This window comes from Octopus sinensis, linkage group LG2 (assembly GCF_006345805.1).
Source record: "Octopus sinensis linkage group LG2, ASM634580v1, whole genome shotgun sequence".
In the NCBI taxonomy this organism is placed as follows: Eukaryota; Metazoa; Mollusca; class Cephalopoda; order Octopoda; family Octopodidae; genus Octopus; species Octopus sinensis.
Genome location: NC_042998.1, coordinates 79,638,560 through 79,653,177, shown reverse-complemented (window position 1 = coordinate 79,653,177; position 14,618 = coordinate 79,638,560). Strand labels below are relative to the sequence as shown.

The 14,618-nt window shown below is 35.9% G+C and overlaps 1 protein-coding gene across 3 annotated transcripts in view; it reads right to left on the bottom strand.

Moving 5' to 3' along the window:
* Nucleotides 1–14,618, bottom strand: part of LOC115227789 (isocitrate dehydrogenase [NAD] subunit beta, mitochondrial) — a 24,543-nt gene extending 9,925 nt beyond the window's left edge. For 2 of the 3 annotated variants that reach the window (XM_029798524.2, XM_036514466.1), the window contains exons 1-6: nt 14,495–14,618; nt 9,487–9,546; nt 7,986–8,131; nt 3,537–3,677; nt 3,002–3,134; nt 23–156 (exon numbers count right to left, since the gene is read on the bottom strand). In XM_029798524.2, coding sequence (XP_029654384.1) covers nt 23–156; nt 3,002–3,134; nt 3,537–3,677; nt 7,986–8,131; nt 9,487–9,546; nt 14,495–14,557 — 677 coding nt within the window. In that variant the 5' untranslated portion in view covers nt 14,558–14,618. Of the gene's footprint in view, nt 1–22; nt 157–3,001; nt 3,135–3,536; nt 3,678–7,985; nt 8,132–9,486; nt 9,547–10,790; nt 10,851–14,494 lie in introns of all 3 variants that reach the window. The other variant, XM_036514471.1, reaches the window with a different exon arrangement.

The window sequence follows — 14,618 nt, the reverse complement described above, 5'->3', positions numbered from 1 at the left end:
GGCTTGAGTAACATCAACTTACATGATATTTGCTTTATGGACAGCAGTGACCTTCTTCCTGTTATGCCGAATAGCATAATCAAATGCAAATTTAGCAATCCTCCGTGAATTATCACGAGTCATAATCTTCAAGCTCTCTACAACACCATGGGTACTCTACACATGAAAAAAAAAAATGAGAGAATATTAAATGCAAACTCAAATTGCAGAAAACTTGATCTGAGGTCATATCCTTAAAAGATCTGTTATTGTTAAATAATGCAATTTTTTTTACTATTAATCTCACTCTTAGAGATGGATAAGTTGTTTAATGTTTACATCTTTTTTCCTTTTTATTTTAATCAAGAGGGAAAATAATGCTCCTGAGCCTTTGCAAACCCTTTCTGACTGATGGGAAGGAAGGAAGAAGGTATCCTGGCATGACTTTGTTGCAACAGAGTGAATGCTACTAAGGGCACTCAAAGGCCATGTGGGGGATGTTAAACTGGGTGGCAGGTTAAGTTCACCATCTAAACAGGTGCTGGTAGGATTTGAACTCAGAATGCAAAGAACTGGAACAAATATGGCAAAATAATTGGTCGAACATTCTTAGAGTTCTGTCAATCCACTGCCCTAAAGTTGTACTTTTATTGACCCCAAAAGGATGATAAGCAATCTTGACCTTGGTAGGATTTGAGCTCAGGAAGCAGACAGTCTGAACAAATACAGCAAAACATTCTATCTGACACTCTAACAACTCTGTCACTTCACCAACTAAACTACGTTTCAATTTGTTTAATCTCAGATCATCATCTGAAGTTTATATATATATAAACAATAAATTAAATACAGCAATTCAATTGACAATCTGATAGTATATTATGTTATAAATAAATTATGAATATAAAATAATATAAGCTAACAAAGAAAATCATTAAAAAAACCAAAATGGCCAACAATTTGTTTCGACTTATTTACATTATTTGATTTATAAACAATACATATCCACTTATATAAGTCTCTTCAGAGCTTTGGTTTATAGACAGACGAAATTCCGTATCAAAGGACAGCTGGACTGTAAAAAAATGAATTCAAATGCCTATGTATTATGAGCATGAGCGTTAACTTTTCAACTATATATATATATATATATATATATACAGGGTGCAATGGGTAAATTGTTACCATTATATATATTTTTAGTTTTGTGCATTCACATTGTTTGTTTTTGATTTTGTTGACTACACAGTATAGTAGGGTCAGTTGGGCACTATCTATGAGAAAAGCAGCACTATGATGCAATTCACTCAGCCAGAAATTTGGAAACCACATGCTGTACTGCTTGGCATTCACACTGGAAGCTCCAATACAAACATGTACTGAGAGTGATAGAAATCCAATCAACATCATGGTGTTTTGAGTGATCACTAGTGATGGTGATGTTATGCCTCCATTTGTCTTCTCACACAGCTTCAGTCTCAACACAGAGGTCAACATCAAGTGCCTGGAGGAGGTAATGCTGCCCTATTCCACACAAGAAAGAGAACTCAGTCATGGCTGTCAGACAATATCTGCAACCACACCACCCCTAACATCTGCCCACCTAACTCCCCAGACTACAATCCCCTTGATTATTGTGTGGGGCACAGTTGAGCGAGAGACAAAACAAAACTCCTTATAACACCAAAGATGAACTGAAGGCAAGGATTATGGCAGCATTCACCAACTTAAACAAGCGGACCATCCAGAAGAGTTGCAGAAATTCTGAAGTCGTCTGGAGGCTGTGATTGAAACCTATGGCGATTTTATTGAATAAATTTACTCTTTAGTATTTCAAGATATTTTTATGTAATTTTGGTAAATATATCTGTTAAAATGAGGTGTCAGTGTTATTTTCATTTTTGCGTAATTTAGACAATATTCTATTCATCACACACACACACACATATATATATAGATACAGTACAAGAATGGATTTAAAATAGATTTTCTTTCTAAACTAAGGTAACATTCTTATCAAGCAGGTCACTATTTCTAGTGTTGGATTCCTTCAAAAGCCTAAAATATATTTCTATCATAGGCATACACACTGGGGAAGGGTATAGTTGATTCTACTTGGAAGGATAAAATGTCAAGACCAACAAGATATGAGCTCTGAACGTTAATGATTTCTTTAGTTGATTACAGTCACTCCAGGATTTGACTGATAAAAGGTAAAGTTGAGCTTAGTAGCATTTGAGGTCAGAAGGTAAGAAGCAGAACAAATACTGCAAGGATAGTTTTCCTACATTCTAATGATTCTGTCAATCCACTGCCCAGAACAAATTCTAACATAAGGGCATGGCTACAAATCTGGAAGGAAGGAACAGGTTCAAGGATCGTTGCATGGTTAATAACTTAATTTCCCAATCATTTGCTTTCAAGTTCAGTTCCACTATTTTGTAACCTGGGACAATTGTCTTCTGGTACAGCCTGGGCTGATCAAAGCCTTGTGAGTGAATTTGGTTCATGAAAACTTAAAGAGGCTATTTGTGTATAAGCAATGTAATGTATGTTTCTGTCTCCTTGTCTTGACATAATATGACATAGTTGTAAATGATTAGACACTGTCATACTAGCAGTGTCATTACTTTCCAATATTCTGTGCCAACATATCTAGCCATGGGGAAATACTACCTTGCTTGGAAATAAGTGGTGGTTGGTGAAAGAAAGAGCATCTGATCATAGAAAATCTCCCTCAATAAACCCTGTCCAACACATGCATGCTTGAAAAAGGGGATGTTTGATGATAACAATCATGATGAAACAAGTGATTATATTATCTGCATGACTTACTGATACATATTTTATTGACCATAAAAGTCAACTTTGGAAAGATTTCAAAACTATAAAGAGATGTATCTAAATAAGACATTTAAGCTGTTGCTCTACCATTTTTACAGCTGTGACATGCAATGCTTAAAATTATAAGAAAAATATTGATTCTCAAAACTGCAGTGTTTGTTTTTCTTAATTGCTTTACCTCATGTTCAAGTCCACTGTATTCACCTTCTCGCTGTTCACGAATCACCACAAAATTCATATCCTTATGTCGGGTTTTGATGCCTGGCATGCTTTTAATCCAAACGACATTGGCAAACATATCAAGTTCACGTCTGAAAGAGAGTAACGTCTAAACAGTTGTATTTTTTATACTTTTATATTACAATTTTAATTACAAGAAAAAATATCCCCAAAATTCTAGTTTAAATCAAGAGCAGCCAGGTTTCATGGTATGAAGTGAATCAAATTATTCTCCCCATTGACAGAGGCCAATCTATCATAATATTCCAAGATGACCTGGTACCCCTTCTTGGAAGATAAATAAACTGAAACATTTTAGAATTAAGAGCTAGTCATAGAAATATATTAAAATGCCAACAGTGGATTTGAACTTATAATCTGTGAGTTGGTATTATGGTGCTTGTGTGTGTGTGTCTGTGTGTTTACTTATTCCAGACTGTGTATGATTTAGTTCTTCTAGAAAACAACTTGTGTCAGGAAAAGCTGCTACCAACCTTAACTTCATGTTTAAACTTTCCAAGACGCCGCCTTTGGCATCAGCAGGAGTTGCAATGATGCCTTTGATGCCAACACCATTTCTTTTGAACGATTCAACAACAGTATCTAAACTTGCACTTTGACTTGGCTGTACTTCACTGGAAAAAGAACATCGGCAATAAGCATTTCATGTAATCAAAATTGTGACACTTTCAAATATATTTTGTACATCAAGATAATCATAATTCCACATACATACACACAAGCTATAGAATCCCAGGTAAACCCTAAAGGAATAGGGTCATGATTGATGGCACCCAACAGTGAAATAGTCTGAATGTTCCATGTGAATGTAGAACTACATTACCTAATATATCATTCACTTTTTCAAGATGGTTTGATGTGATTTAGCTGCTACATTTTGTAGGTTAAATGATTACAAAGAGGCTTTTTCATTGGTTTGTCTACATGGGCAAAACATAGCCACCACACAATAGCAAGTATAGCTTAGTACTTAAAACAATTAACAAAAGCATGGTACATGGTACCATGCTTTTGTTAATTGTTTTAAGTTCCTATGTGAGCAGATAAAGATGCCCTTTTGACACACCTGACACAGCAGAATATCCAGGATGTGACAGCTGAAAAGAGAGAAGACTGAAGCAACTCCTTGTTGGTACTTATTTTTGGTTAGGTAGACATGTGAAATAAAGAGTCTTGCTCAAAGAGACAATGCACTGCCTGGTCCAAAAACAGAATCTATGACTTTATGTTCATATGTCCAACACTCTAACCACAAGGCCTTAATCTTACTAGTGTTTTATTAGTATTGGTGACTATTGCTTTCTTAAGGGTTTAGTCAGAAGAGAAAGTGAAGCACCCATGGTTTTTTATTCAGTCTTTAATAATGGTGGGAAGAATGGAAGCAGAAGTTATCCTCTGATTGGATACCTAGTTTGAATGCTTACAGTAAAGTAGACTATGCTGAATGAATCTGGCAACATAAGTCAGTCACTCAAGAATAAGAACAGTCCCTCTGATGAGCTTCTACATAGTTTCCAAGGTTTTTTTTTACCTGAGGCTATGACAGAAGACACTTGCTAAAGGCACCACACATTGAGATACCATACAGCCATGCCTCAAGCTTAAACAGTAACAAACCCACATTTCTTCACCTGACCAAAAAGTATGCAATTAATAAATCCAGAACTAAATAATTGTTAAAGTGAACTTCTCAGTCACACAGCAATGCCTGCACCTTAACCCTTTAGTATTTCAACTGACCAAGTGTAGCTCGAATATATTCTATCTGTTTTATGTTCAAACCTGCACCTCACATCTACTCTACAATGTCATTCTAAAAATAAACAATCCCACCATCATCATCATTATTTAACTTCCATTTTCCATGCTGGCACTGATTGGATGGTTTGACAGGAGCTGGGCAGCTAAAAAGCTGCCTGGGTTTCATGTCTGTTTTGGCATGGTTTCTATGACTGGATGCCCTTCCTAATATGAACCACTTTACAGAGTGTACTGGGTGCTTTTACATGGTACTGGTACAAGTGCCCTTTATGTGGCACCAGCACCCACGAGCCCACAAGATTAGGGTGGTTCAGCTGAAGAGTGATGCAGGGGACATGCCTGTATGCAAGGACAATCATGATTTTACTTAGCTTGACATGTCTTCTCAAGAATAACAAACTGCCAGACTTTGGTCAAGAACACAACACAGCACCTGGTCTAGGAATTGAAACTACGATCTAGCAATTGTGAATGTAATGCCCTAACCACTAAGCCATGCATCCTCACATAGTAGTAGTAGTAGTAGTAATTATCATGAAGGTTAACATCAGGAGAGGCATATTCCAGGGAAATAGTCTGTCACCATTGCTGTTTGTGATTTGCATGAAACCCCTCACACAGATATTACAGAAAGTCACACCTTGTAAAATGGCAGAAACTTAAATCACCTGCTATATATGGATGACTTAAAGATCTTCTGTAAGAGAGAATATGAAATAAATGGTCTTGTTTCAACATTGCAAACATTCAGTAAGGATGGAATTTGGATTAAAATGTGTGGTATGTATACCATAAAAAGAGGCAAAGTAGTGACATCTGATGATGTAGATCTACCCAACAGTAGGAGAATCAAGGATGTTGAGATGAAGAGATATAAGTATCTGGGTATTTTAGAGTATGACAAAATCAAGGAAAGTGAGATGAAGGAAAGCCTTAGGCAAGAATATCTCAGAAGAACCAAATTAATCATGGAGAGTAGGTTCAATGGAAAGAACAAGATCAGAGCAATGAATACATAGGCTGTTTCCATAATGCAAAATGGTGCAGGTATTAGGCAGACAAAAAATGAGCTTGAGGAATTGGATAGAAAAACCAGGTAAGTGATGACAATGAACAAGGAACTGCACCCTAAAAGAGATATCAGTAGACTATGTGTCTAAGTACAAGGGAGTAAGAGGCCTCATAGGATGCAAGATCTGTATTGTCAAATAAGGAAAACATTCCAGGATGGTACGTCAAACAGCAGATTGAACCCTTGCTTGCCTCTCTTAAAAACAACAACATGGTACCTACGAAAATTGTGGTACCCAAAAACATTTAAGAAATAAGACAGAGAACAAAAATTAAACAACTGGAATGAGAGCAATGTATGGGCAATACTTCAGAGAAATTGAAGGAAAGACAAGGTTAACACCAGGGGATCACTAAGGAAAAATGATCTGAAAGGATGCACTGAGACATTGGTATGTAGTGCTCAGGACCAAGTTCAGAACTAATTACACCAAGTTCCAAATAGATAAGAACAATGAATTTCCCCCTTGTAGGACATGCGGCAGCAAAAACAAAACAATCTGTGAGTGTAGTAAACTGGCCCAAAAGGAATACAAAAGAGGTATGATAAAATGGTTAAGTTTGTTCACTGAAGATAGTGTGAGAAGTATGGTCTTGAAAGAACACAGAAATAATACAAACATAAACTAGAAGGTGCCACTGAGAATAATGAATATAAAATCTTATGGGATTTCACAATTCAGTGTGACTCACTAATTAATGCTCAGAGACCAGACATTATTGTAGTGGATAAAAGGAAGAAAGAAGCCAAGATCATAGATCTTACCATACCTGGGGACACATGCATGGGAGACAAAGTGCTGCAAAAGATGGGAAAATACAAGTTACTAAAAAACAAAATTGCAAGAATATGGGAAATGAAGAGAGTAACTGTCATCCCAGAAATTGTAGGGGGAATGGGAGCACAAATAACAGAGTTTGAGAAATATGTCGGAGAAATTAGAATTGACATGAAGGTGGAACCTGCTCAAAAAACTACTATTCTGGGGACAGTGAAGATTTTGAGATTGGTACTTGAATGTTAAGTATTGTGGAAAGAGACCCTGTGAGACTTTTGACAATAGGTTGCTGTCCGCTCTCACAGAATTAACCAAAGCAAGTAAAATCAAGAGCTTTGAATAGTAAAATGCAATAATAATAAACATGCATATGAGGTGGTATTGAAAATTTCCTGGACTAGTTATGTTTACTATGAAATAACTTATTTACCTAAGTTTTAACATCATCACCATTGAAATAGTCACCCTGCGCAGCAATACACTAGTCTCAGTGTTCTTGCCACTTTTGGAATCTGGCCTAGAAGTCGTTTTCTGTAAGTGAATCGAAGACCTTCTGTGATTCACTCTTGATCTTGACAACAGTGTTAAAATGGCAACCTTTGAGCTGCATTTTCATTTTGGGGAAGAGAGGGAAGTCTGCAAGTGCTAAATCTGGCTAATAGGGTGGTTGTGGAAGCAATATGATATTGTTTTTGGTGAGAAACCCATGAGTGAAGAGAGCATGGTGAAGAATCGAATTCTTTGTGCTCCACAGATTTGGTAACTTTCACTGAATGTTTCCCCTCAAACACTTTGAAATGTTGCAGTAGAACTCTCGATTGATAGTCTGGCCATGGGGGATGAATTCTCAATACACAATATTGCAGATGTCGAAAAAAATGATGAGCATGCTCTTGATTGAGCTGCAGCTTTGTTGTATCTTTTGAAGTGCCCATGCCACTCGAAACACTGCATATGACCCATTGCCTCGTCGCCGTAAACTTGCTGAAGCATGCTCAATGTCACTGTAGCAAAATTTACTGTTGGCTCTTTGTTCCAACTTCCTGTCCATGACAAAAATTGCAGACTACAGCATACACGTGATCACAAAAAAAAAACACAAGTTCCACAACTTGTGAGATAAACACAGCAATGCCACTCAGAGCACTGCCTCATGAAGGTCACTGCACATGCAACCATGTGCAGCCATTTATTGGTATGCTACAGAACTAGCCTGGGAACTTTTTGATACCACCTCATATCGAAACATTTTGAAAGATCACCATCAGGAATTTACTGATCTTGTTGATAATATTTGTTCTTAATATATACCTAATGAAAATTTCCTCAAAGTCCACTGGTACACCTGCAGCTGTAAAGACATCTTGTACACTGGTCATTAGACTGGCACCAACACCGTCTCCAGGTACCATGGTAACAACATGTTTTTTCATAGATTTGGCAACAGGTTCGTTTACCTGAAAGGAAACAAAACAGTCATTTAATCAATATATTATTATAATTTTAACATTATTATTATTATTATTGAGTGAGAGAGCAGTTCATGCCATCAAAGTGACACTGGGGTAAAATATACGAAGCCCAATATACCCATCATGACTACCCGTCTGATAAGGGTACACCAGGCGCATGCATCACAACCATATGTGCGTGACATGGTGTATTATTATTATTATTATTACAACAGCTTATGGTATTCAGCTATGTTCCTAGCTATGTTCTAAGTTCAGCTCCCACCCAGATCAACTTTGCATTTCTTTCTCTTGGGGGTCAATAAAATAAGTAACAGTTAAGTACCAGGATCAGTTTAATTAACTGTATCCTTCCACCACAATTTGCAGGTGTGTAAGACAGTTAGTGTCAATGGTATTATTATTATTATTATTATCATTATTATTATTATTATTATACTTCCAAGGTTTTGTCTTTCATCCTTTCAGGGTCAATAAAATAAGTACCAGTCAAGTATTGGGGTTGATGTAATTGACTTGTTCCGCTCCTCAAAATCAGAAAGAATTATTATTTCAGGTCATCTTTGCTGCCTGTTACCTCCCTGATCAGGCTCGTCGCCAGACTTTGGCACCTGAAGGTGCTTTAGAATATTCTAGGTGAGTACTAATTTGTATTGTGGGAAGACTTTTGTAAACTGTATTTTCTAGATCTGAGGGTGCACCATTTCTGATAGGATATTACAACATCATTTAACATCTGCTTTTCCATGTTTGCAAAGGCTAGAGTGAATTCACTGAAACAGATTTACTATGGTTAGATGTCCCTTCATGTTCCTGTCTCTCACTTGTTTTTAAGCAAGGAGATATTTCCCCATGACTTGGCATGTTTTCATAGAAGATTAGTGATGTTGGACACCACTTGCATGATGATGACACTTGTTTCCAAATGTCATATGATGTCAAGACAAAGAGACACAAATACATACATGACAGGATTCCTTCAGTTTCCCTCTACCAAATCCACTCACAAAGCTTTGGTTGGCCTGAAGCTATAAAAAGGCCTTGTGAGTGATGCATCAACTGTAAACAGGTACATAAATATTGTAAATACAGTAATCTCTTGACTATTGCAGGTGTTACATTCCAAAACCTTCCACAGAAATAATTAAAATCTAAAAAAATATAAATACCTATCAGCCACAGAAACCTGCAATATACTGAGGAGTCCACAACATAAATTTACATACATTAGCCAGAAAAATCCACAATGTACTGAGTGTGCGATAGGTGAACTGCGATATGGCAAGTGATTACTGTAGTAGGTATAGTAAATGAAATAAGAAATGATTTTAAATACTTACAGACTGTTGCAACAAACCTTGACTGGTTTGAACACCACGTTTCAAGCATTTGTAATTACTCTGAAATATAGAGGGAATAAATATATATATATGAATAAAATATACATAAAAGAATAAATAAGAAATGAAAATTCTTACAACATTTCAAATTGAAAATTATTTGAATTTGTGAATGGAAATGCGTTGAACTAGGATTTTAATACATCTTGTATAAAATTTGAATAACAGAAAAGAGGTTTTGTCTGTTCATTCATTTTTTTTTCTTTGATATTTGTTTTTTTTTTTTTATATTAGCATGAGTTGGACAAAGCAGGATTTTACAGCTGGGTGCTCTTCCTGCCACTAATCCCTACTTGTTTTTCAAACAAGAGATTTCTTATTATTTCACAGTTTTTTAAAAGTATAAAACATTGGTCATTATTTCAACAACAAATCATAATCATCATTCAATGTTCATGTTCTGCACAGGCATGAGTTGGATGGTTTGACAGGATCTAATGGGTCCAAGAACTGCATCATGCTCCAGAAACTGTTTTGACATGGTTTCTATGACTGGATGCCCTTCCTAATATCAACCACTTTACTGCATGTACTGGGAGCTTTTTTCATGCCACTGGTACAATGAGGTCACCAAGCAGCATGCAAGACTATGAAACCTGAGAGGGAGGCAGTGGCTTTATCACCACTTCACTCATGTTTTTGTCAAACAAGGTCATGGAATATTCATCTTCATGTACACACACACACACATTTTGAATATATACATGTAAGCCTAAACATACAAGCATATGAAATTTACCTATTTCTCTGTAGATTGAAAAAATTATGAACAGTTTTAATTTTCAACCCTCATTGGGGTCCCATCAGAGGTGTTTACTTCACAAGAAAAGACAGATGCAATGTAACAATCTATTTAAATAGAAATTTCCTGCAGAGGATGTATCTCTACAAGATATAATCTGCAGGTGGAAATTTATAAAGTGATTATGTAGAAAGTCCTTTATTAGTGAAGATAATCAGTTACTTGTTGTCAAAGTTGTTTAACCTCCAGATAAGTTCTGATCCAGTAGACTTCATCAAATCTTATCTGCAGGTTAAACAATTTTAATATTAATAATAATAATCCTTTCTACAATAGGCACAAAGCTTGAAATTTGAGGGGAGTGGGTAAGTCGATCACATTAACCCCAGTGCACAATAAGTAAATTTTGGTGTGCTGAGTCGTAATAGGTGAACCGCGATATGGCAAGGGATTACTGTAGTAGCTATAGTAAATTAAATAAGAAATCCTTTTGAATACTTACAGACAGTTGCAACAAACCTTGACTGGTTTGAACACCACGTTTCAAGTATTTGCAATTACTCTGGTACTTAATTGAACTCATAAAGATGAAAGGCAAAGTCAACCTCAGCTGAATTTGGACTCAGAATGTAGCAAGGAGCGAAATAGAGCTAAGCATTTCACCCAGCAAAAATAAGCATTCCATATTTTATTTTACATGATTGTTACATATCTTCTTTTTGCAGTATTACAGCAATAATGAGTTTATTGAATACAGTGCTCGAGTACACTACAACTCATTAGAAAAGGGGAAAAGGTGATGAAAAGTAGTAAGTAAAGGAAAATAGCAATGATAGCAAACTGCATTGTATACAGGAAAAAAGACAGAAAAGTGAACAGTAAAAGAACCATAAGGAAGAAAGTGTACATAAGCAAGTCAGGAGAAGTGTTGGAGAATTTTGAGCAGCATGTAATTTCTGAAGGACGCACTGTCCTGACAGATAACAACTAATGTTTTTATCTGTTTTTCCATGCTTCAATAATTCTGAACATGGAAAAAAAGTCTCTGAAAATTGTGGGTGCTGTGCTGCTTTTTAATTTTACAAGTGCGTCCACCTTTTTGAATTCAATGCCCAATAGATCAATATTCTGGACAAGATGTGTTTCCAGACTGGAGATGCAAGTGTATGAACATACCAAAGCCATATATAGCTTTAAATAAATAGTTGGTAAACAATAGAAAAAGGTTTTAGAGAGTGATACTAAGACACCTTTGACTTTTTTGACAATTTTTCACCCAGAGCAGATCATTGTTAACAACAAATACCAAGGTTATGTTCACCAGCAAACTTCTTAAACTTGGTGTTGTAGAGGGTAGAGGTAAATTCTGTTTTGTTTTTGTTTCTTTTACCACTCATCCAAAATATATAATGGTAAGCTTGTCAGCTATCTATTGCTGCATTATGTTCAGGTCAGATTGCAGGAAAGATCAGTACTGTGTAAGATCAATTCTTTTTATCTCCTGGTACAGTCTAACGTCATCTCTACAAGATACCAGGTGGTATTGCATGTTGAAATATACATCTATTGCATCTTTAATAAAATGTTTTGTTTTTTAATCATCATCATCATCATTTAGCGTCTGCTTTCCATGCTAGCATGGGTTGGACGGTTCAACTGGGGTCTGGGAAGCCAGAAGGCTGCACCAGGCCCAGTCTGATCTGGCAATGTTTCTATGGCTGGATGCCCTTCCTAACACCAACCACTCCATGAGTGTAGTGGGTGCTTTTTACATGCCACTGATTAATTTTATACTGAAGTTATATATTGACAAGGAATGCAGAAGTTACTTTGAACATGACAGGCAATGGCAGTATTCACACACCAGTTACGTGTAATGCCATTAGTTGTTTTTCAAGGGATTGTTAGTTGTGAGCTGTTATTGTTGTTTAACTCCAAATCAGCTTTGATCCAACTGTCATGTAATCAAAGGCATTCTACACAGGATTACTGCAGTTTTATTTTGCAGCCACCATACTCCATCATTCAAAGTGTCTCCCAAAAAATGGGAGTGACATGAGGAATACGTAGGGTAAAATGAGTAATTTCTTGATTCCTTATCTTCTCCTTACCTGTTTGTGCAACTATTACATTGCAAGTATTGCATCATCTTTAGATGTAAAAATTGATCAGCATAGTTGTTGAACAGTTCTATATTTAAGAGATGAGGAATTATGTACATTGTTTACATTTGACAGATATTTGTCCTCATTTTGTTTGTTGTTAACACAACGTTTCGGCTGATATACCCTCCAGCCTTCATCAGGTGTCTTGGGGAAATTTCGAATCTGGGTTCTCATTCCTAAGGTATTTTTCGATGTTATTGTTATTATTATTCAGGTCACTGCCTCGAATCGAACTCGGAATCTTGGGGTTAGTAGCCCGCACACTTAACCACTACGCCATCATATGGCGTAGTGGTTAAGAGTGATCATATGGCATTGTGGTTAAGAGTGCGGGCTACTAACCCTAAGATTCCGAGTTCGATTCCAGGCAGTGACCTGAATAATAATGATAATAATAATAATATCATCGAAAAATACCTTAGGAATGAGAATCCAGGTTCAAAATTTCCCCAAAATACCTGATGTAGGCTGGAGGATATATCAGACGAAACATTGTGTTAACAACAAACAAAATGAGGACAAATATCCGTCAAATGTAAATAATATAGTTATTGAAGTTGGAAGTTTGAAACAGTCAGATGATGGGTACTTTTTTTCCAAGAATTTTTTTCAAATTTGACTCAATTGTAATTGAAGTTGCTGTTAAAATATCTGGATAATATTTGGTGTTTAACAATAAAATTTTTTTTCTCTGTTGGAATCCAAGTCAATTTTTTTGCCCATACTAATGACTAATTTGTTGAGATTCAATTTTCAAAAATTGATGCTTAAATTGGGGCAAAATGAGTAATGACTAATTTCAGTACTTTGTTTTTGTTAACGGCATGGTGTATATATATATATATATATATACATATATCAGGAAGAGCGCCAATCCATCAGATTGAGAAGAAGCTATAAAGAATATTTATTTTGTGCTGAGCTTCTGGATTTTGTCGAGTTTCATTAATTTCATATCATGTGCCATTTTTCCATGAGCCTCTTTCATTTGACCGAGATATCTAAAATTTTTGTGGCATTTCTGATCTTTCTGATATCTAAATACAGATATTGATGTGTATGAATTACTTTGCGTTTTTTTTTTTTTTTCAAATGTAATTCTAAAGAATTGAAGAAGTAAAATTTACCCTATCGTGTTTAACTCATTTTGCCCCAGCTAAATTAACCTTTTTTTTAAACAAAGAGATCGGAGATAATTTCTTGAATTAGTGTTCTGAATACATTATAGTGCTTTTAATGCATTTAGAGAAGGTAATTTGCTCAGTTGATGTAGCTTTTGTAAGGTAGCGAACATTTGTAAACAAATATCTTTTGGTCAAAATCAAAAATGCAGTAAATATATACTCATTGTGCTTCACCCTCTATTTAGACTGGGGGGGGGGAATAATCATATTTGAAACGCTTTTAAAAGATGAAATGATCACAATCGGGATTCCTTTAAAAGACGAAATAGTCACGGTTGGAAACCTTTAGAAACACGCATGTTTTCAGGCGTCCGTACATTCTGTGCATTAGTGCGCACACAAAAACACGGATGCGCAAAGGAATCAACCAAGTTATTTTCACTTTGGGAAATATTCTATTTCGGAGTCTCAACTATGTGATATTCCATATAAAATACTGACAGTTTAGTAATATGGCATTGAAGAGAGAGACATATATACAAGACGGATGAATTAATCATACGTATGTCCATTCACAGCTGACCTAGTGTTAAATAACAAATACATTTCCACGGCGGGCGATTGATAGTAAAATATAGTTTCTAATTCCATAGAATTGTACAGCCTTTCGATTAGCAAATTTCATTTCTTAATGAAATGTCATTCTGATTCGGCATATGACAATTTAATTTGAAGATTGCGAGAGAAAGAAAATGCGAAAGTCCAAAATAAAGGTTGGGAGTAAAGGTTAATAGATTTGGTGAAGATTACAGCGATCTAACATAAGCCAATACGTATTATCCACAGTATGATATGAATTAAGATAAGATAAACCAAAGAGGGGAAAAAACCCCAGAAGAATTGTTTAATATACTTACTGAGTAACGTTGAGCTCCTTTAATAAGACCAGACCGAAATGACGATATAACAAGGGACGCCATGTTTGTAACAATGACAAACGGTGAAGGTCACATTAATATACCTTTTGCAGCAGACGATCGG